Consider the following 23,937-nt stretch of genomic DNA (forward strand, 5'->3'; position numbering starts at 1 on the left):
TGTTAGATGGAGTGAGAGCGGAAGGGGGAGTCGCCGCCGTGGTGTATGCCATTTCAAACTCCGTGCCTCTGCATACGCAGTAGGAGCTAGAAAACCACTGCACACAAAACGCCACAGGCTACGGATCATGAACGGAGTTTGAAGTGTGCATGCGTGTTAAGGGTTTTATTATGATAGATTGGCTCCTTAGCTAATTAATTTCCACATCTGCCCAAATTTTGGCATGCAAATCTAGCACCACATATAGAATCCAGGGGAAACTACAGGTTAGTGTACATCTTTCCTAGGATTTCTAAATATTTGATCATGCATGGGAATTATAAGGCCCAAGCTTACCTTTATTAATCCTTCTAGCTCTTGATAGTCCTAAATAAAAACAAAAATGCTTTTAATTAAACAATGTAAGCATGTTGAAAAGTTAGACCTGCTGTGTATTCCATACTTAAATTTTTGCAAAAATGCATCTGCATTTGTGGGTAGATTCTGCAGGAAGTTTTCATGTGTTGCCACAACAGAGAATTTTATGCATTCCTGAGTGTGACAACACATGAATATTCTTTTTAAAAAGTAGCCCTTAAAACATGGTGGTACAAAGTTTTAAAAGGGCTGCTGGGTCAGAATAGATTAGGTACTTGCCTCAATAATTATCTTTCTTTTTTTTTTATTTCCAATCTGTTTATTATAAAATCATACAGATATAGAAAACATACATCAACTTGTACAGTTCACAAAAGTCATGGTGAAACTGAGGTACAATATAGCAAACAAATCAGATATTCACAAGCAAAATATAATATACATATTGAAAATATCATAAAGATTGAATATAAACATCAATGGGAGCCCAAAGAGATTGGGTCGATAGTTTCTGTCGTTGTGGCATTTTTTCAGCTGCATATTGTTCAAATCTTTTATATAGGCATAAGGAATTCCACCAGAAGGTGAAATTCAGACGAGACGCTGACTTCCAATTTTGAAGGACGTGTTGAATGCCTACTGAAATCATAATATCAATCAGCTTGTCTTCGCAAAGACTGGTTTTAAAGCAGGGATGAAGAGAGCGCTTAACAATAATATCAAAGGAGAGATCAGCTGTACATTTAGTAATATGACATACAAAGGACCAAATCTGCATCCAAAAAGGTTTAATAAGAGGACATGAGAATAACATGTGACTAAGCGATCCTTGCGATTGTAAGCAATGCCAGCAATTATCATCAGTAGAGAGGTTTGCTTTCTTCTTTTTATAAGGAGTCCATATTGCTCTCCACATTACAAATAGAAGTGATTGAGACATACTAGCTGATAATAAGGGTCTGTTAATTTTTGACCATAATCTACACCATTCCGTATCAGTCAACTCTCCATCTAAATCTTTGGACCATTTGTCAACAATGGCCGGGGATGATTTATAATAGAAATCTCTTAAGATCTTATAATAAAATGACATAGCTTTTCCTATATCTATAGTCGTAGTACTCCATATATAGATGGACGAGGTATCAGATAAGTGTATATTGGATAGAAGAGAGGATAGAGTTGACCACTGATGTTTCTTAGTTGAGAGAGATGGAAAGGATTCACAGAATTTGGAAAAGGGCAATAACTCAGATCCATTATAAAGGGACCGAACTTGCCACACACCTGCATCTTTCCATTTCTTCCAGTTCAAACATCGTTTGTTTAGTTTCAATGACATATTGTTCCAGAGGGTCATATCCATGTGGGAAAAGATGGAATGTACTGCTACCTTATCAAATGCTCGAAGTGCAGTATGAGTCGCTGGGAAGAGAGGGAAATTCTTGAGACATTTAGGCATAGTCATAGTAGGAAGAGCATATATAGGAATTGGTTTACTAATGGAAACTTCCAAGTTTAACCAAGAAGGGATTACAAAAGGATCATCTGATGCTCTATATGTTATCCAGTAGGAACCATATTTGGCTAAGGAGGCTAAATGATATTTATAAAAATCAGGAAAATTTATCCCCCCTAGGGATTTTGCTGCTCTCAATTTGCTGAGCGCTATTTTAGGTCTTTTATGCTGCCATATAAAAGAAGTTAATTGACTGTCTATCCATTTGTACAATTGTGGTTTACATAAGCTTGGAAGCATGATGAGTTTAAATAGAATTTGAGGGGATAGAGTCATTTTGATTGCGGAAATACGACCCCACCAAGTAATATAAAGTGGAGACCATTGTGATAAGGTATTATTTATCATTTTTTTCAATTTAGCGATATTGAAGTCCATAACAACTTCAGGGTCTTTATGAACATATACACCAAGATATTTTATAGGCGAAGTGGGCCATGAGTATGAAAAGTTTTGTATGTCAGAGTATGAAGCGTGGTCATTAAGCGGAAAGATGACTGATTTGCTCCAATTTACTTTATATCCTGAGAAAGACGAGTATATTTCCGTCAGGGGGATGAGTGCAGACAGAGAATCTTGAGGATTTTTAAGAAAAAGCATAATGTCATCAGCATATGCTGCTATTTTAACGTCTTGGGGTGTTGAAGGTATTCCTTGTATGGAAGGGGATTGGCTAATTGCAGATATCAAGGGTTCTAACGAAAGATTAAAAAGGAGAGGTGAAAGAGGGCAGCCTTACCTTGTTCCCCTATGTAAAGGAATTGGATTAGAGAGTGAGTTATTGATTAAAATTCTAGAATGTGGTTTCCAGTATAATGCGCGTATCCAAGCCACAAAATCTTCACCAAAATGAAACCACTTAAGAACCTGTAGTAGGAACTGCCATTCGACCCTATCGAATGCCTTTTCAGCGTCTATTGCAAGTCCTACCACAGGTTCAGCTAATACTTTTGCACACCCAGAGATATTGTGAAAAATGCGTAGATTGTCTCCTATATAGCGTTGTTTGATAAAGCCTACTTGGTCAGGAGCTATGAGTAGATGTATTACTTTATTTATTCTGTTAGCTAAAATTTTTGCAAGTATTTTATAATCTGAATTAAGTAAAGATATTGGTCTATAATTGCCCACTTTAGTGGGATCTCTGTCTGGTTTAGGGAATATTATTATGTTGGCTTCCGTGAAGTTACGTTGTAAATCGGGATGTGAATGTATATAATTGAAATATTTCAGTAAGTGGGGGCTGAGTTATGTGGATAAGACTTTGTAAAATTCACTAGTAATGCCATCCGGGCCTGGAGATTTATTAGATGGAAGCGTACGGATAGTGGATTGGATTTTCTGCACGGTTATCTGACTCTCTAGTTCCTCTTTGAGATGGGATGGCAAAGTTGGATGAGCAATTGTATTTAAGTAATTTGTTATTTCTTCATGTGAAGATTCCGATTCTGATTGGAATAATTCGGAGTAAAATTTTTCAAACTCCATACTAATACCCAGTGAATCAGTAATTGATTGATTGTGGGAATTAGTGATAGAGGAGATGTGATGAGTCTCATTTTTCTTTTTCAAATAACGAGCTAGGGCCTTACCCATCTTGTTGCCTCCAATATAATGCCCAGATTTTAAAATGAAAATATCATTGTTTGCTAAGGCAGACGCTATATTATTATATTCATAGTTCTTTTTCACATTAGTTGGGCATGCGAAATCATGTCAGAAGGATCAGAAAAAAATTGGGATTCAAGACTTGATATATCAGATTCGAGGGAATTCAATTGGATATTGGATTGTTTACGTTTCCAAGCCATAAGGCTAATGAGTTCACCCCGTACTGTGGCTTTGTAAGATTCCCAAATAGTGGCTTGTGACATGGAAGGATCCGAATTGGTGATAAAGAAGTTATTAGTGAATTCTTTTAATTTAGTAACAATTGAATAATCAGATAAAACAATATTGTTAAGTCTCCAGTTACGCTTGATACATGGAAACGAGGAGATTGAGAGAAAAAGCGAAATTGGAGCATGATTGGAAATTATTATAGAATGGTTAATAGCTTTGGAGATGTTTGTTGAGAAAGAAGAGGATATTAAAAAATAATCTAATCTGGCATAAGTATTGTGAGGGGCGGAAAAGTGTGTATATTCACGTTCTTTTGGATGTAAGGTTCTCCAGGGATCAATAAGGTTAAAATTTTTAATAAGGGTTTTAATTTCTACTAGAGTCTTGGACTTGGCCGGTCTGCATTTGGATGTTCTATCTAAAAGAAGATCAAGAGGTTGATTATGATCTCCCCCTATAACAATTGGAGCATTCGGATATTTCAACAGAATGTTTTGCAAGGAGCGGTAGAAATCAGGAATGTCAGACACAGGGGCATATATATTTAAGAATAATATAGGTCTATTATGTAGAGTCATATAAACTAAACACCATCTACCTTCTGAATCAGATTCAGTAGCAATAATGGAGTACTGGAGAGATGATTTAAAGTATAACGAGACCCCGTTTTTTTTCCTCAATGCAGGAGAAAAAAAGGGTGTATAATAACCAGGAATCATAGTTTTTGCGCTATCAGCATGTGAGAGATGTGTTTCCTGGAACATAATAATATCTGGCTTGAGTGAACGCAGATAATTGGTCACCTTTTTGCGTTTGATGCAATGATTCAAACCATTGACGTTAAAGGAGAGAATATGTAAGTTAGTCATGGAACATCAGGGAAACAACATACAGTAGATCAAGTAGAAAAAACAAATTATCATTATAGAAGCACAGATATGCTAAAAGAATTGAGAAACATATTGACCTTTGGAACTGATATAATAACCAAAATGTCATCTCAAAACAAGGCAAACAGTGCCAGAAAGATGACATTTGAAACCAGTTAAAGTGAAACCGGGTGGGCTGGAAACCTATAGAGGTCGAAGAGCGCCCCCAACCGAGCTCTCCAAGAGCGGCAGGAAACATGGAAGTAAAACATAATGATATCAAGAAAACATTCACATCACAGCAAAAGCATACAGGTGAACAATAATCACCAAAATAAACTCATTGCATCTTAATAGAATCAATGTATTTCTGTAACTCAACCGGATCTAAATAGGTGGAAGTTTTATTATGATGTGTGACCAGCATTTTGGCCGGATAAAGTAGGCCAAATCGGGCACCAATGTCCTTCAGATCTTGTCTCTGCTGCAGAAAAGCTTTTCTTCGGGCCGCTGTGGATTTCGCCAAATCTGGTACCAGGAGAATTTTTTTCCCCTGGTAAAGAATCTGCTTCTTCTCTTTGCCAGCTAAGAGAATCTGTAGCGCATGTTGGTATCTCAGTACTTTCGCTACGATGGGACGAGGCGCTTTTTGAGCAGGATTTATACGCGATGGAACACGATGCGCCCTCTCCAGTTCTAATGGTATGTCAAATTTTAGATCCAGCAAGGAAGGAAGCAAAGATGTTAGAAATGCCCGTGCATCCGTTCCCTTGGCTGATTCCGGAATTCCCAAGATTCTTACATTGTTCCGACGGCTCCGGTTCGAGAGGTCTTCCAGATCCGCTTTTAAAGCTGTAATATCCCGGTCGTGCTTAGGGATAAGGGAGACATTTTGAACATGTGCTGCTTGAAAAGATTCCAGCGCATCTAATCTTGCCTAGCGTCGGTGAATTGCGAGTTTAGGGCTTCAATTTCCACCTGAATTAATTGTGATTCTTCCACCTGTTTTGTCATATTTTTAAAGGCACGCATCTCAGTAAGGAGTAATTCTAGTTGTGAATCCACTGTTTTCGATGGTTGTTTTTCAGGCGAAGGAGCCTCATGTTTAGGCCTTTTGCCACTGGGGGTTGCAGTCGGTGATTGCTCTCCTTTGCTGCTTTTGGGGAGTGACATGGTAAAGTTGTAAAAGTGAGAAGACACTCCGAAATTAGATTGCAATGATTTAGATCACTGAGAGGAATGTTGTCACTGTAAGTAGCCTGCCGCCTCGGAGAGCACTCAGTTAGCGCGTCTGGTCGCCATGTCGGACAAGCCCCGTCCCCCAATAATTATCTTTCTAGTAAAAGGCAAATGAGGTTTGACCAGTGGGTTGTATACTCCTACACGAGTTTGTGTAGAAGGCATCATCTGCATTTTTCAGCTCCTCCTCCTCTGATATTACTCTATGCTCCTCAGTTCCTACCAAAGAAGTTGAGAAAGCAATACACAGAAAGAAAGAGGAAGGGTATGGGGAACTCCCCATCCAGCCCAAATTTGCTCTGACCATAAAGAAAACCGATTAGAAAAAATAAACATATAACAAAACCATCCACAGTACAACAGGTACCAACACTGAAATAACAACCATACACCCAAATTGGGCAAATAGGACCTCTCTTAAACTAAACCTTAAGCTTATATACCGCATCTTCTCTATAAGGATAGAGCTCGACACGGTTTACATGAGTTTAAGAAAGGAAAATATATTAAGAATTAGTGGTTATATAGAGAGCAACGGAAATTACATTTTTGAAAATAGCCACGTTTTCAGATGTTTTTGAAATAATTGAAAAGAGTCCAAATTACACAGCTGGACAGGAAAGTTATTCCAAAGCTCAGTAATTTTAAAGTAGAGAGATTTCCCTAATTTTCTGATATAGATAACGCCTTTTAATGAGGGGAAAGATAATTTAAGCTTTTGGATAGATCTCGTAATATCAGGTCTCACAGAGTTCCAGAATAGAGGAATTAAAGGGGGAAGAGTGCCATGCAAGATCTTAAATGTTAGGCAGGCACATTTAAAGTAAACCCTAGAGATTTCTGGGAGCAAGCGAAGTTTTAACAAAAGCAGGGAAACATGATCATATTTGCTTTTTGCAAAGATCAACATAGCTGCAGTATTCTAGATCTGTTGAAGTCTTTAAAGACTTTTCTTGGTTAGACTTAGATAGACCGAATTACAATAATCCAACCTCAAAAGAATGATTGATTGTATGAGGACAGCAAAATGTTGTTGGTGGAAGCAGGATTTCACTTTCCTCAGCATATGGAGACTAAAGAAGCATTTTTTTTTAACCTGAGAATTAAGATGGTCATTGAATGAAAGTGTTGAGTCTAATGATGCCCAGAACTTTACTTGAGAAGATCCAGATGGCAATGAAATAAAGTAGGTTGATCTAGTTTAGGGCCAAGCCACAGTAGTTTGGTTTTGGACTCATTCAGCTTCATTTGCACAGTAAGGGCCCAAGATTGAAGTTTCATTATGCATGCTATTATATTTTCAGTGAGGTTTGTGAGATTCAAATCTATCTCAAGAAGGACCAAGATGTCATCTGCATATGTGTATAATGCTTCAAAGAGGGATAGATGGAAAAGTTTTAAAGTAGACATATAGATGTTGAAGAGGATAGGGCATGGGTAGGCAATTCTGGTCCTCGAGAGCCACAGGCAGGTCAGGTTTTCAGGATATCCACAATAAATATGCATGAAATAGATTTGCATCTCAAGGAGGCAGTGCATGCAAATCCATCTCATACATATTCATTGTGGATATCCTGAAATCCTGACCTGCCTGTGGCTCTCGAGGACTGGAATTGCCTATCTCTGGGATAGGGGATAGAGGTGATCCCTGTGGGACTCAGCATAGAGGCTTCCAAGAAAATGACATGGTGCCATTCATATTAGTATATGAGCGAGATCGTAGGAATTTTGAGAACCAGTCTAAGACTGTAGAATCAATGCCTAATCTCAGAAAGTTGGTAGATCAAGATATCCTGGTGAATGACATCAAAGGCCGCAGATAGATCAAATTGTAATAGGATTGCAAACTTATTATATGAATGTAATTGCTGAACCTTTGAAATTAGTGAGACCAATAGAGATTCGGTACTGAAGCTGGGTCTGAAACCATATTGGCAAGGTAGAAGAATGGAGAATCTCTCTAAGTATGACGACAGCTGAGCAGATATGATAGACTTTTGGTCAGGAGAGGAATATTCGCTATGGGTCAATAACTGGATGGTGAGGATGGGTCTAGATCAGTTTTTTTCAGTAGTGGGGTCAGAGCAATGTGGCCCATCTCTGCAGTAAATAAACCTGATAGTAAGGCAAAATTTATAAGTCTGGTAAGAGATGAAATAGCCTGAGTGGGAATTTTCTCATATAGATATGAAGGAAACTGATCTAAGGCACATTTACAGGATCTTAGTTTGTGGCACAGTTTTGAAACCTGAGCCTCAGATACATACTCAAAGACTGTCCAGGTTCTGTCTACTGGGATAAGATTAGTGTCGGTGGTCACCAAAGAATTGTAAGAGATTAATGAAGGAAAAGAGTTTCTTATAGAAGTGACCTTTTCATTAAAAAATTTTGTTAGATCGTCCGCTGCTGGAGAGGAAGAATGTATAATTGAATCATTATTAGAAGTTAAAGTGCGCCAGATATTGAACAGAGTACTGCTTTGATTATTGGATCTGATAATTTTATCACTGTAAAAAATTTTCCTAGGTTTTTTTAATGCTGTATTATAGAACCTAATACTGACCCTCCAAGACTGTCTATCCGCAGGAGATTTAGATTTTTTCCATTTGCGCTCCAGTACTCAGCATTTCTGTTTCAGTCTCTATAAGGAAGATACCAGGGGTTCTTATGGGAGTAGGAAACAGCAATAGGTAGTCTCAGAAAGGTTTACCCAATTATGCCAGTTACTTAATGTAGTTTTTTAAAAAATAAAATAGGAAGAATTTTACCTATTTGGCTTTAGCACCCCGCCTCCCCCTCCCCCCTCCCCCCCCCCCCCGTAAAGATGTCCATCTAAAATTTGTTGAGCTGTCCAAGATATTCTACACTCTGTGGACTCTGGAGCAGCAGCAGATTAAGCATAGGTCCATTGCACCTATGTCTGAGACAATAAGCAGGCGACATGAAAATTTGATAGGGAGGGATGTCAAGACTCGTATGCCTTTCTACTAGAAAGAAGATTATTGAGATATATACCTAATCTTCCCTTCTGTTGAGGTAAGTACTTTATCTTCCCTTCTAGTCAAAAGTCATATGAGTCTTGACCAGTGGGATGTATCAAAGCAGCTCCTCGAGTCCAGGGTGAGATAAAGGAACCTACTGACAAAACAGAAACCCCCTAAAGTGGCATCCGTACAATCTGCCACATCCACTCTATAAAAAACTTAGTAAAGGTATGAAGAAAGGACCACATGGCCACCCTACAAATCTCATCAGGTGGCATTGCTCAAGCCGCACCCTCCCAGAGGAGTGTGCTTACAAAGAAAATGGAGGCTTCTTACCACATCTGATATATGCCAAGGAAATAGCCACCTGAATTCACCTCACAACAGTAGCTTTAGAGGCCAGCTTCCCTAAATGGCTAGGGTTAGTCAACACAAAGAGATGATCCGAAAGATAAAAGGGATTCGTCACTTCCAGGTATTGGATGAGAACTCTGCAGACATCCAGCAAGGTCAACACCTTATTCCTTTTCTTTGAGCCTGTTGAATGAAAAGCTGATAGTCGAACTTCCTTATTCACATAAAAGGCGGAAACAACCTTTGGCAGAAAAGGTGGCACCATGAACAGTGAAATACCTGCCTCAATAAATCAAAGAAAGGGTTCTTTCCATGGCAGGGCTTGAAGCTCCGACACTTTTCTCACTAAAGAAATATCCACCAGAAATACAGCCTTTATAATGAGATCCATGAGCATTGCTTCCTCTAAAGCAGGGGTCAAATGTTGGTCCTCAAGGGCTACAATCCAGTCGGGTTTTCAGGATTTCCCTAATGAATATGCATGAGATCTTTTTGCATGCACTGCTTTCATTGTATGCTAATAGATCTCATGCATATTCAGTAAGGAAATCCTGAAAACCTGACTGGATTGCGGCCCTCGAGGACCAACATTTGTCACCCCTGCTCATAAGGTTCATAAGGAGCCTTTCAGAAGGAATATAGGTTAAGATTCTTCATCATTCTGCACCAGTGGCTTCAGCCTCATAGCTCCTTTCAAAAATCTAATGACGTTGGGGTGAGAAGCTAGAGAAATATCCTCCACACAACTTCTGAAACATGAAAGGCCTGCTACTTGAACCTTAAGAGAACCAACTGCTAGTCCTTTTGCTAGCCCGTCCTGAAGAAACACTACAATAACTGAAAGAGGATCCTTGGCTCTTAGACTGGCAATGACTACATCCGAATACCCCTTCAATGCTAATCTCATGCGCTCAAGAGCCATGTCGTAAGACCAAAGCATTCCAGATCTCCTAGGACTACTGGACCCTGAGAGAGAAGACCCGGATTCAGCAAAAGCTTGAATCACTGAGCCATCTGAAGCCTGACCAGATCTGCATTACCAGGGACGATGTGGCCAGTCTGGGGCAAACAGAATCACCAACCAATATTCTCTGAATAATCCTGACGATCATAAACAGTCCCATCCAAGTCCAGGGCTGAAGTAGAGTACCCACACCATCACTTCCTGGTTCACATCTTCAGCTAAAGAAGCAAGGAGCTTTCTCATTAGTTGCTGATGCCATCAGATCAAACGTCAGGACCCCCCCAGTATCATACAATCATGAAGAATGTCTTCTGGGATACAGACCACTCCCCCAGATCCAGTGTCTGTCTGGTGAGGTAGTTGGCCTGCATGTTGTGCACTCCCACCACATGCACTACTTATAGCTCTAGCAGGTGGGCTTCTGCCCAATGGAACAGAAGCCTGACATCCTGTATTAGCAAGGTATTCCTGGTGCCTCCTTGTCCGTGGCATTGTCTGAGAAAACTAACAGCCTTGCCTTCCAGGTCCATTGCTAGGCACTGCGTCAACCAAATCTTGTACAGCTGCAGTCTGTTGATGGACCTTTTCCACTGGGAAGACAACCACTGACCCTGAACCAGACAGCCATTGCAATGCCCTCCCCAGCCAAAGAGACGCTGGCATCCATTGTCAAAATTACCCCGGAAGAGATATGGAGGGGTATACCCTTTGCCAGGGACTCTAGTTTAAGCCATCACTGCTTGCTGCATTGTGCCTTGAGCATCCAGGACAGTGCCATCTGTTCTGTGGAGACCAGTAGGACAGTAAGGAATCCTGGAAAAGCCAAAGGTGAGCTCTCACCCACAGAACAACCTCTATGGATGCCACCATTGACCCCAGCACTTGCAGATAGAGGTAAGCTGTAAGAGTCTTGATAGCAAAGATCTCCTGAATCCGACATCACACTTTCGGTTTGTATGGCTCTGGAAGAAAAGCAAGGTCTCCGCCATCTCAAAGCAGACTTCGAGACTCCAGGGATTGTGTTGGCACTAGATGACTCTTCCTGAAGTGAACACCCAACCCAGATCTTTCAAGAGTTGGATAACCCAAGCCACTATCAACTTGCAGATGTTCCTGAATGGTGCCCAGATTAGCCAATCATCTAGGTACGGATGAACCTGTACCTCCCTTTCCCTGTGTAGATGCACTGCTGCCACTACCATCACCTTGGTGAAGGCTCACGGAGCAGTAACCAAAAGTGCTGTGTGCTGTGAACTGGACGTGCCGCCTCAGCATGTTTAACCACAGATATCTTCTGTGCACTGGAAAAATGGTGATATGCAAATAGGTCTCCGTGATATTCAGAGAAGCCAAAAACTCCCCCAGTGCTACTAAAGCAATGATATGTTTCCATGCGGAATCAAGGCATCCTGAGAGCTACATTGACTGGATGGTTCTCAATTCCTCCAAGTCTTTTTTGGGTATGATAAAGTATATGGAGTCTGCGGATGGCACCTGTTGTATGACTGTCGCTCGAACTTTTACTGCTTTCTCTGGGCATCCGCTGGGAGAGTCCACAGAAATCTGGTAGAGGGGACAAAAATGCCAGCTTGTAGCCCTCCCAAATAATGTCCACTGGTCTGAGCAAATCCCAGCCTAGGCCTCCTAGTGGGCTGACAGCCATCCCCCTATCTGGGGTAGATCGGCTTCCCTCCTAGAATCATTAGGACTTCTTGGGAGCCATTACTTATGTGAAGCAAAGCATGGAGAGCATCTGAAACATTGTTGGGAAGCTGGAAATGTTCTCCGTGTGGAAGATACCGTTGCGCTCTGGCAGAAACATTGAGAGCTTTGAAATGAACCCTGACCAGTCCCACCAGGGACTCACAGTCTACTGTTGGGGAGGGACCCAAGCTGCCACTCTGCCATGTAGGCCATGAGTTTGTCCAGGCTCTTCCTAAACATTATCTGACTCATATAGGGTAGCCAACTGAGGCTGGCTTTAGAGGCTGAGATAGGAGAAGGCTGAGACCTTACTCATAACTCAAAAGATGTCATTATAAAGTGTCCACTACATAATCCACTCCCAATAACAGAAACCTGGGGTAGGCATCCTCCTCTGTAGGAGCCTAAGACAGGAGAGAATGGCAGGCACAGGCCATGAATGAGGCTGAGGCTGCTGCTGCTGCTGCTTTCAGCCTCAATGTCAGTGTTACAAACTGTTTTTTTGAGTGTCAAGTCCACCCTATAGTTCTGCACATCCTTGAGAACCACCCTGCAACTGATGATATGCCTCCCTCAGCCCTCAGACAAGCTGGAAAGTGGTGACTTACTGTCTCAGACAAGCATTAAAATAGATATAAAATGGAACTGCTTGTATCTTCTGGCTGCTACTCTGACTGGGTTAGAGCCCAATTACCTGGAACCCACAGCTCCTCACTTCTCTTTGAAGGGGGGGGGGGGACAAGGGATGCCACTGGCACCCAATAAAGGCTTAGGGTCCAACATGGGTGTCAATCAGCCTGCATAATACCATACCATACTGATTCTTTGTATCCCACAAATGTCGACTAGGAATTATTGCAGCTTACATAATATTAGAAATGATGCAGAGGTATATACCACATGTACATGAATACCTTGTAACAGATCAGTGCAGTGAAGAGAATATATGTGTTTTCAGTGCCTTCCTGAATTGGAAGTGTGTGGTAAATCATCGTAAGCTGCTTGGGAGTTCATTCCAGACTTTGGGTCCTTGGAATTCAAAGGCAGTTAATAAATTCCAATCAATCAATCAATAAAATATCAGGAGCATGGTCTTCTAAATTTCATAAGATGGTATATAAGTCTATCTATTTAGATTTGTTTTTAATTTGGAAAGATTTTAATAAGAATAACTACATCTCCAAAAGTGGCAGTTATTTTTCTTGCAAAAAAGTATTTTATGTCTAATTTTTACTCATTTTTGGCACTAGTGAGTTGCTATGCATGAATTTGTAGTGCAGCAGTTTAGTAAGTGACATTGCAAACATATGCAAAACAAAAAGCACAAAACATCTGTAGGTTAGTACATGAGCCCAATAATTTATCATTTGTCATAATTCTGTAAGTCTGACCTGCTTATAGGTTGAATAAAGCGGCAAATCTATCACAATGCCATCCTCTGCCTGTCTGGTATATAACTCTCCACTTCGTGTTACAAATGTGAGAGATGGGTTTCTGTTCACTGGTGAAACATAAGAAATACCATATATCACTTTCTAAAAGAAGAGACTGAAAAAATATTACATTAGTATTTATGGATCACTAATATGTCCCAAGAGGCATTCAATTCAATTTACACTTCTATTCCTACACGCGGCCAGCAGTTGTCCCAGAAGCCTTCCCTCTGATGTCAGAGGGAAGGCTTCTAGGTTAGCCGTGGACAGCATGCAAGAGCTGCTGCTCGTGACTATGTGAAGAAAAGTGCAGCTGGAAGGAAGGAGCTGGCCAGAGGAGATAAACACCTGTGGGAGGGAGGCACACATTTGGGACATACAACAAAGGGAGGGAAGGACGATGAGGTGCATGTTGGGGCATGGAAGGGAGGAAGAGGGGCATGTTGACACAGGAAGGTAGAGGACCTCTCTATGAAAATGGATAACCTTAAAAAGCAAATGGATGATTTCAGGATGGACATTAGAAAAACTAAAATTGGAAAATTCAAGAGAGATGAAGGGGATTACATTAGAGGATTTGTATATCCGTGGATGGACCGCAATAGGCGGCTTCGTCAGCCTAAGAGGGCCCCGTACGCACAAACATCTAGTAGCTCGGGAAGTGAGGATCCCGATTCAAGCAGCGCTTCTACATCAGCTCCAAGTACTACCAGGTCCACAGCAGTAAATTTTCAAGGGTCAGCCTCCACTCGAGGAGGAGGAACGCGGACCACCAAGGGGAGACGTCCCCAGAGACCATGACAGTGAATACTAATGTTTTCAATTTATCTCATAGACCCTTGTCTGATAGGGAGGTATCTATCTTGTCTAAGGGGTTGTCCTATGTTCCTTTTACAAATTATAATCCTTTAGACACCAGAATAAGTTTATACAAGCTGGTCAGAAAATGTAATCTAGCTTTATTTTTTCAAGACCAAGAACAACCAATACGGGATCCGCATGAACTCCATAGACCATCTACTTGGAATCCTCCAGGGGCATTGGACCCCCATTTACAAGTTTTTTATAATCTGGTGGATCGTGATATTAACACCTTGGAAAGTAGACCCGCTTGTATACAACGTAACATTTCTGCTACCCATTTTCAAACTATTCGGGAGTTGGCTCAAGACACCAGTATAGTGATACGTTCAGCAGACAAGGGTGGAGGCATAGTGGTTAGAGAATGACACGGTGACGGTTTACCCGCGGCCACCGCATTTAAGCCGCGGGTCACCGCCGAAAACGGGGAAGAAAACTAGCAGTCGCTGCAGTGACGGGGACAAGGCCATTCACCGACCGCGGAAACGGTGAACAGGTTTGTCCCCGCGGGCCAATGTACCCCCTTCTAGGAACCGCTATTTACCTGTGTTTCACCGTGCTCCTCATTTGTCAGATCAACCCTTCCTGCCAATCGCAGCAGAAGGGTACCCAACCCCTCCTGCCGGTCCTCCCAATGGCCTCCCCTAAGATCGCCGGCAGGAGGGTACCCAACCCCTCCTGCTGGACCCCCCCCCCAACGAACCCTCCCACCCCGGAACCCCCTTAGTCTTACTTTCCAAGTTGGACCGGACAGCTCCTCGCTCGTCTGGCCAGCAGGCCTGCCTCCGTCCAAATGAGGCGGGCCCGCCCCTCCCCTCCCCTGCCTCCCAATGGCCTCCCCTAAGATCGCCGGCAGGAGGGTACCCAACCCCTCCTGCTGGACCCCCCCCAACGAACCCTCCCACCCCGGAACCCCCTTAGTCTTACTTTCCAAGTTGGACCGGACAGCTCCTCGCTCGTCTGGCCAGCAGGCCTGCCTCCGTCCAAATGAGGCAGGCCCGCCCCTCCCCTCCCCTGCCTAACCCACAGGATCCTAGGGCCTGATTGGCCCAAGCACCTAAGGCCCCTCCTATAGCGGGAGTGGCTTTAGGTGCCTAGACCAATCAGGCCCTAGGATCCTGTGGGTTGGGCAGGGTAGGGGCGGGCCCGCCTCATTTGGACGGAGGCAAGCCTGCTGGCCATACGTGTGAGGAGCCGTCCGGTCCAACTTGGAAAGTAAGACTAAGGGGGTTCCGGGGTGGGAGGGTTCGTTGGGGGGGGTCCAGCAGGAGGGGTTGGGTACCCTCCTGCCGGCGATCTTAGGGGAGGCCATTGGGAGGACCGGCAGGAGGGGTTGGGTACCCTTCTGCTGCGATTGTCGGGAGGGCCGTTGGGGGGGTCTACAGGAGGGGTTGGGTGCCCTCCTGCCGTGATCGCTGGGGGGAGGGGAGACTTGCAGCCGTAGCCGCGGTCACTATGCTAATCACGGCAGCATTTAAAGTACATGTCGTGTTTGTTTTTGCATTGCTAGCCCCAGGGGTGGTGGAAGATTAGTGATTGAAAAACTGTATGAAAAATAACTATTTTAAATTTAGTGATCAAAATGTGTCAGTTTTGAGAATTTTTATTAATTAATTTTTGTTTTGTTTTTGTATAGTTATTAACTAATATTTAACTAAGTTTTAAAGTTTTAAAGAATGTTTCCTTTATACGTAAATAAAGAAAAGTGAATGGGATTGCAGTGGCGGTGACGGGGCGGTGAATGGGGTGGCAGTGGCGGTGACGGGGCGGTGAAGAGGATAGTGAGACGGGGACGGGGCGGTGACGGGGACGGGGCGGTGACGGGGATGGTGAGACGGGGACGAGGCGGTGACGGGGACCAATTTTTTCACCGTGTCATTCTCTAATAGTGGTGATGAATACTGAAGCTTATGTGAGTGAAGCTAGACGCCAGTTGGATGACACAAATTTTTATGAACCTTTATTGAGTGACCCCACCATGGAAATTATGGCAGGTATTCAACATGTGTTATTACAAGCATTGGAGAGCATTTATTCCACCTTGTTTTTCAAGGTTCTGAGCACCTCTCAGGTTGAAAGTTTATATATTTAAGTGAAGTTGACTTTATTAGTTCTTCCTTTTCAGTTTTGTTGTATGATATTGTTTAGGAAGTGTCCAGCTTTCACATCCATAACTGACCACTGTGAAAATAAGTGCGTGGACAAGTCTGATCTTCATTTGGAACTTTATGTCCTTGCCTTTGAATACTTTGTCAAGAGCCTTGAAGAACACTATTGATGCCTAACAGCCTGCATTCAAGCTTCTGACCAAGTCAAGGAAGTGAGCAAGTACTGAGGGCTCGAGACCCTGAGAACATAAGAATAGCCTCACTGGGTCAGACCAATAGTCCATCAAGCCCAGTAGCCTGTGCCCACGGTGGTCATTCCAGGTCACCAGTACCTGGCCAAAACCCAAGGAGTAGCAATATTCCATGCTACCGATCCAGGGCAAGCAGTGGTTTCCCCCATGTCTCTCTCAATAATAGACTATGGACTTTTCCTCCAGGAACTTGTCCAAACCTTTCTTAAAACAAGCTATGCTATCCACTCTTACCACAACACATTCCAGAGCTTAACTATTCTCCGAGTGAAAAAAAATTTCCTCCAATTGGTTTTAAAAGTATTTCCCTGTAACTTCATCAACTGTCCCCTAGTCTTTGTAATTTTTGACGGAGTGAAAAATCGATCCACTTATACCCATTCTACTCCACTCAGGATTTTGTAGACTTCAATCATATCTCCCCGCAGCCGTCTTTTTTCCAAGCTGAAGAGATTTAACTGTTTTAGTCTTTCCTCATATGAGAGGAGTTCCATCCTCTTTACCATCTTGGTCACTCTTCTTTGAACCTTTTCTAGCACTGCTATATCTTTCTTGAGATAAAGAGACCAGAATTGAAGACAATACTCCAGATGAGGTTGCAACATGGAGCGATACAGGGGCATTAGAGCATTCTTAGTCTTGTTAACCATCCCTTGTTTTAATAATTCCTAGCATCCTATTTGCTTTTTTCTCCACCGCCGCACATTGGGCGGTAGATTTAATCATATTGTCTACGATGACACCCAGATCCTTTTCTTGGGCACTAATCCCCCAAAGTGGATCCTAGCATCTGGTAACTGTGATTCAGGTTATTCTTCCCAATGTGCATTACTTTGCATTTGTCCACATTAAATTTCATCTGCCATTTGGATGCCCAGTCTTCCAATTTCCTAAGGACCGCCTGCAATTTTTCACAATCTGCAAGCGTTTTAACAACTTTGAACAGTTTAGTGTCATCTGCAAATTTAATCACCTCACTCGTCATTCCAATTTACAGATTATTTAAAAATAAATTAAATAGCACCAGTCCCACAGATCCCTGCAGCACTCCACTGTTTACTCTCCTCCATTGAGAAAAATGACCATTTAACCCTACCCTCTGTTTTCTATCCGATAACCAATTCCTAATCCGCAACTGAACTTTGCCACCTATCCCGTGGCACTTTAATTTTCTCAGGAGCCTCTCATGAGGAACTTTATCATAAGCTTTCTGAAAATCTAGACACACTATATCAACCGGCTCACCTTTATCCACACCTTCAAAGAAGTCAAACAAATTTGTGAGGCAAGATCTCTCTCGGCTGAACCCAATCTTCAGCAAGCTGGCTGCACAGGTCCCCAAAGGATACATACACCTGCCAGCTGTAGACTAAAGTCTGCTCTTCTATGAGCAGGCACAGCTATCTTTGAGCTGCATAAAAACCATGAGCAATCTTTCAAAAACACAAAACAAAGAAATACAGTAGAAGATCAGAAGGACACCTTCATGCTCACCAGCAGAAGCATGAACTGAAGGGGGAAGCAGAGACCGTGGAGAAGGAGGGGTTCAAAAACTGTGATTGACATCTTTTGCAGTATGCTCTTGAGCTCAAATGGACAACCCTACGGTTCAGCATACCATCCCTATTGCACTGGAATAGCACATAGTGCCAGGATCCACACCCAACTTTTAGGTGCGATGATTTATACCAACTAACCCTGGTATATAAGTCCCCATGCATAATTTGGCATGGATACTCAGATTTTATAATAGAGCACACATCTTAACTGAAAGCCCCTGCTCCATCTAAGGTCACACCCCCTTTTCAGTTGTATGCTAAAGGATTTGTGCATGCATCTTTATTGAATAGCACTTAGCAATATGCACACAAATCCAATTAACCGCAATACATATTGGCTCCCAATTATTGTAATGTAATGTAATGTAATTTATTTCTTATATACCGCTACATCCGTTAGGTTCTAAGCGGTTTGAAGAAAATATACATTAAGATTATAAATGAGAAGTAAGAAGGTACTTAAAAATTCCCTTACTGTCCCGAAGGCTCACAATCTAACTAAAGTACCTGGAAATTAATAAAGAAGAGAAAATAAAGATGGTTGAAAAAAGAAAAATTCTATGTGAACTTATAGGATGGAAATTAAACTGACAGTGAAGAACTGTATGAAAAATACATATGGAATGCAGTTAGAGAGGGTAGGTTACAATCTATTGATGGTATTTGTTTAATTGGAAGGTGTTAAGGTGGGTAATTTGGGGGAAGGTTATCTGAAGGTAGGTGAATCTTCTGGAGGTAAAAGAGGAGGGGTTAAGATATTTGGATGAATTTTTTGAAAAGCAGGGTTTTGATTTCTTTTCTGAATGTTTTGAGGTTGTCTGATATTGTCATAAGATTGGAGATGGAATGGTTGATTTTTGCTGCTTGTGTTGCCAGAAGGTTGTCAAACATTTTCTTGCGATGTGTGCCTTTGAGTGGAGGGAAGGCGAAAGGGTTCGAGGTTCTTCTGTGTCTTGAGGTGGAGATTTGGTTTAAGCGGTTGTTTAGATAGGAGGGGGAAGAGCCGTGTAATGCTTTGAATATCAGGCAGTAGAATTTGAATTGGTGCTAAAAGGCTTGTTACATAATAAAATTGCATGCACAAATTGGGTGTGTGCCCAAATTTGTGTGAACAATTTTAAGTGCTATTTACAGAATTCTACAATATGTGTAAAAGGAAGCATTTACACATTTAAGGATTCTTTAACAAAGCCATGGTAAAATCTGTGCTTAGTGTATACTAATGTGAGGATTTTCCACGATAAATATGGGCTTAACATGCAGGAGCTGTTAAGGATTTTATTAATTTTTTTATGGTTCTGCACTTTATTTATTTATTGGTATTTATTAACCGCCTATATGAAGAGACTCACCAAGGCAATATACAAGAGATGGAGTTTAATATAACTTACAATTTTATTAATAGAAAAATGAATACAATCAATGAGGTAAACTTGGAAACAGCAAATTGAAACTTAATAGGACTAATATGAAACAGTATCAGAAATATACACATTTAACAGCCCTTTAGAACAATCAGATATCAGAAACATGATAAATATCAGTACAATACAAAATGTACAGACAGCATGGAAGAACATTCAAAGAAAGAGATATAATATGATGTAGCAAAGGAACACTTAATAAGCACACTTAGCGGTCCTTTTACTAAGGCGTGCTAGTGCATCTTAGCGCGTGCTAAAAATTAGCAAGCGCAAAATGCTAATGCGCCCATAGGATATAATGGAACATTAGCACGCGTTAGCATTTAGCGCACTCTAATTTTTAGCGCGCGTTAAGATGCACTAGCACACCTTAACAAAATGATCCCTTAATAAGGGCTAGGGTTTTCTTGTTATTTGGAAATTGTATTTTGCAATGTTATTTATCGAATGTCAAACATCAGAACATAAAATGGATGTCTTAAAAAAATATATAGAAACTCCAAACCATTACATTTGTGATTGAATAGCACAGCAGCTGATGCCAATGTTGCATGACCACAGAGATTAACTTCATTAGCAGGAGTAAACCATCGTAATCCAAAGCGGGAACCTTAAAAACAAACAAACCACACACACATAAAAAAGCAACATATAACTAAAACAAAATAGAAAAAGCTGCTTAGAATTATGAGGTCACTTCCTTTCATGCATCATATATACAATGCTCCAAGCTATTAATTTTCTGTAGCGTTTTATCATACTTTAAAATTACTATTTACATTTAGAACAGAGTTAAAAAGTAACAAAGTGATTGAAAACCACCACCAAACAAAAAGTTTCAAACAATCAGAAGAAATTGCCTAATTGCCTCGGACAAGTTATTCTTCCTGCTCAGTTTCCTTTCAGAGATTATGTTCATTGTTTTCTATTTCAAAAATTTGTCAAGAAAACATAAAAGCTAACCATTTCATTTTTAACAAAGGCTCATACAATGCTGACAAAATTATACAAGGGAATATAAATTTAAAGAAATACAATGCCATGTATCACCTGAAACCTCAATAATGGAGTTAAAAAAAATGAGAGCTAACCCCACCCCCTGAAAAGGAAAATAGTACAAAGGAAAAGAGATAAGCCACTTTTGTATTACTATAGCAAGATATCTTAACTTTACAGAATCAATAGAGAGGATAAGGCAAGAAGAGTTGGAAGCACTCTAGCATCTAGAAAATTCTGCAAATGTAATGGAATGACAGATTAGGTTCTTACCTTGATAATCTGAGTTTTGTTAGGATACACAGGAGTCTGTACTATAATTGTTGATTCCCATTTCCTGCAAACTGCAGAAGGGTATCATTTTAAGACTTTAAACTCCTCCTCTTCTGCATTGGAGAACTGCACCCTCCTCAGTTGGTACCAAAGCAATTGAACTCCACAGAAACATAAGAAAAGAGAAGGTGAGATAGGGGGAACTCCCCCAGCAATAAACATATTCTGCTGTGAAACTTAAGAATTTCCATATTGTATGTGGAAAATTATATAGGAGATTTTGAAGTATATATGAGTAGTGACAGGTAGCCAATGTAACTGTTTGAGATGGGGTGGAGATTGGGTCATATTTTTTTAGCTTGAAAATAAGTAATTGCTGTGTTTTGGATTGTAGTTTGTGGGTTAGTATTGTGCTGAAGTCTGAGTAGATGGAGTTGCAGTAATTAAGCTGCAACAAAATTAGTATGTATGGTGAAGTGTCGTTCATGGAAACAGGGTCTTATGAGTTTCAGCTGTCTCAAGGAAAAGAAGGTTTTCTTCCAGAGATTTGTGGTTCAAGGGATAGTGTGGAGTCCAGTATAACACCCAGTACTTGGAGGATTCTTCAATGTCTATTTTAGCTCTAGATGGCAGGACAATGCCATTGACAGCTGTTTGTAGGGAAGTGTGGAACCAGATGATTTTGGTTTTGGTTGTGTTCAGTTTGAGTTTGTTGATTTTGGCCCATGACTGTATCTTGCTGATGTTATCAACAATTTTTTTTTAATGTATTTAGTTGATTGTCTGTAATGGAAATGAGGAGGAAAATATCATCCACGTATAACAGCCATTTATTGTTGATGAATATAATTGCCACTGTGAGAGCTCATGAGTAGGTTGAACAGTATTGGGGAGAGGGGAGAATCCTGGGGTACTCCACAGAAGGCTTTTCAGTTGTTGGAGAAGACTCCATCTTTCTGGACAAGGTATTCTCTTTTCGAGGAAGTCATTAAACCAATTAAGTGTGCCTGTGATTCCAATTTCAGTAAGTTTCGTTAAGAGGTGATAGTTTACAGCAGGGGTCCCCAAAGTCCCTCCTTGAAGGCCGAACCCAGTTAGGTTTTCAGGATTTCCCCAATGAATATGCATGAGATCTATGTGCATGCACTGCTTTCAATGCATATTCATTGGGGAAATCCTGAAAAACCGACTCGATTCGACCCTCAAGGAGGGACTTTGGGAACCCCTGGTTTACAGAATTGAAGGCTGCAGAGATGTCGAATTGAAGGAAGGTTGCTTGTTGACCTGTGCTTAGAATCTGTTTGATTTTTGTGGTAAGAGTTAGTAGAAGGAGTTCAGTGCTATGCTGTGTCAGAATCCAAACCGGGAAGGATGTAGGCTGGAGTATTGTTCCATGTAGGATGTAGAGAATGATACAGGGACAAATTTTTTCCCACCCCCATGAGAACTCATTTTCCCGTCCCATCCTGGCGAGTTCTTTTCCTATCCCTGCTCCATTTCTGCAAGCTCTGACCTCATCTGCACAAGCCTCAAACACTTTAAAATCATAAATAATAATAATAAATAAATAATAACAATTTATATACCACAGGACTGTGAAGTTCTATGCGGTTTACAATGATTAAGATGTTACAGATTAAGTGGAATAAACAAAGTACAGATTTAGAGATTGATAGTTCTAGAGATCGTTTGTTGAGGATTAAGATCGTATAGGTTGATTTCCTAAGTATTTCAGGAGCAGATGTATTTTTAGGCGTTTCCTGAATTCCCTATAAGTAATAGGCACAAGCAGTTGTTCTAGATCTCTTACCCCATAATGCTGCTTGATGTGAGAAAGATGTTGGTGATGACTTTTTAAATTTACAACCTCTAACCGGTGGAGAAACAATAGTTCGGGTGTGAGCTTCACTTGTGTCTGTTGGTTGTGAAAGAGAAAAGGTTCGTTATATATTTAGGGGCTAAGCCATAAAGTACCTTGAAGCAAAACAACCAACTTGAATTTCCACGTGCCTCCTCGGCACAGCCAGTGTAGAAGTCGATAGGAATGTATTACGTGATCAAACTTCTTCAGTTCCACAAAGTAGTCTAACAGCTGCATTTTGTACCAGTTGCAATCGTCGCATATTCTTCTTGGGGAGTGCCAAGTAGGCGATTTTTGCAATAATCGAGTTGACTCAGTATAAGGGATTCTACTTAGAATTCAAATGAGACATCGAAGTAAGCTCTGATGGACCGAAGCTTCCAGAGGGTGAGAAAGATTTTTTCTAATCAAGGAGTCTACCTGTTCTTTCATGGTCAGGCTCTGGTCAAGTGTTACTCCCAATATCTTCTTAGTGGGTTGAATGGGATAACTAAGGTTATTGATGCACATTGATGCTTTAGTGTCAAGTGGGTGTGGCGATGCGATGAAAAATTTTGTTTTCTCTGAGTTTAGTTTTAGTCTGAATTCGGTCATCCATTGCTCCATCCGATTTAGTACTTCTGTTGCTTTGGGGGTGACTTCTGAGACAGAGTTAGTGAATGGGATAATTATTGTGAAGTCGTCAGCGTAGCTAAATAGTTTTATCCCCAGCTGGGATAGTTGTGCACCCAATGAGGACATGTAAATATTGAAGAGCAAAGGGGATAGTGATGATCCCTGTTGCACGCCAGATGGATTGCTCCATGTGTCAAAGAGATCGTGATTAAAACGGACTTGGTAGGTGCATGATATAAGGAAACCTCAAAACCAGTTCAGTACCTCTCCTCTGATTCCAATTGCGTCTAGGCATTATAACAGTTTTCCATGGTCCACCAAGTCAAAGGCACAGCTCATGTCAAATTGCATGATTAGGGCATTGAGGCCCTTACTGAACAAGTAACGCAAATTGTCCAGGAAAGCCGCAATTACTGTCTCATTGCTAAACAGAGGTCTAAAACCAGATTGAGTTTCGTGCAGAAGAGATAATTGGTCGAGATATTCTAATAAGTTGGGTATGTACCAATCCTTCCATGATTTTTACCATAAATGGAATAGATGCTACTGGTCTATAGTTGGTTACTGATGTTGATGATTCTTTACAAATTTTTGCGATTCGAGTTATTATAATATGACCATTATTATTGAGGAATTTTCCAATGTTTAGGTTATTGGATAGATAATTCAATAGAGATAGTTTAAAGTCTAATGGAGCTGCTTTCATAATCTCTGGGGGACATGA

At 41.1% G+C, this 23,937-nt stretch overlaps 1 protein-coding gene across 1 annotated transcript in view; it reads right to left on the reverse strand.

Annotated features, from left to right (window-relative positions):
• Positions 1–23,937, reverse strand: part of PBLD (phenazine biosynthesis like protein domain containing) — a 51,966-nt gene that overhangs the window by 17,659 nt on the left and 10,370 nt on the right. Inside the window, exons 3-5 of the mRNA XM_033942268.1 lie at positions 19,980–20,078; positions 13,224–13,333; positions 337–366 (exon numbers count right to left, since the gene is read on the reverse strand). Coding sequence (XP_033798159.1) covers positions 337–366; positions 13,224–13,333; positions 19,980–20,078 — 239 coding nt within the window. The remainder of the gene's footprint in view (positions 1–336; positions 367–13,223; positions 13,334–19,979; positions 20,079–23,937) is intronic.

Source organism: Geotrypetes seraphini, chromosome 4 (genome assembly GCF_902459505.1).
Source record: "Geotrypetes seraphini chromosome 4, aGeoSer1.1, whole genome shotgun sequence".
Classification (NCBI taxonomy): Eukaryota; Metazoa; Chordata; class Amphibia; order Gymnophiona; family Dermophiidae; genus Geotrypetes; species Geotrypetes seraphini.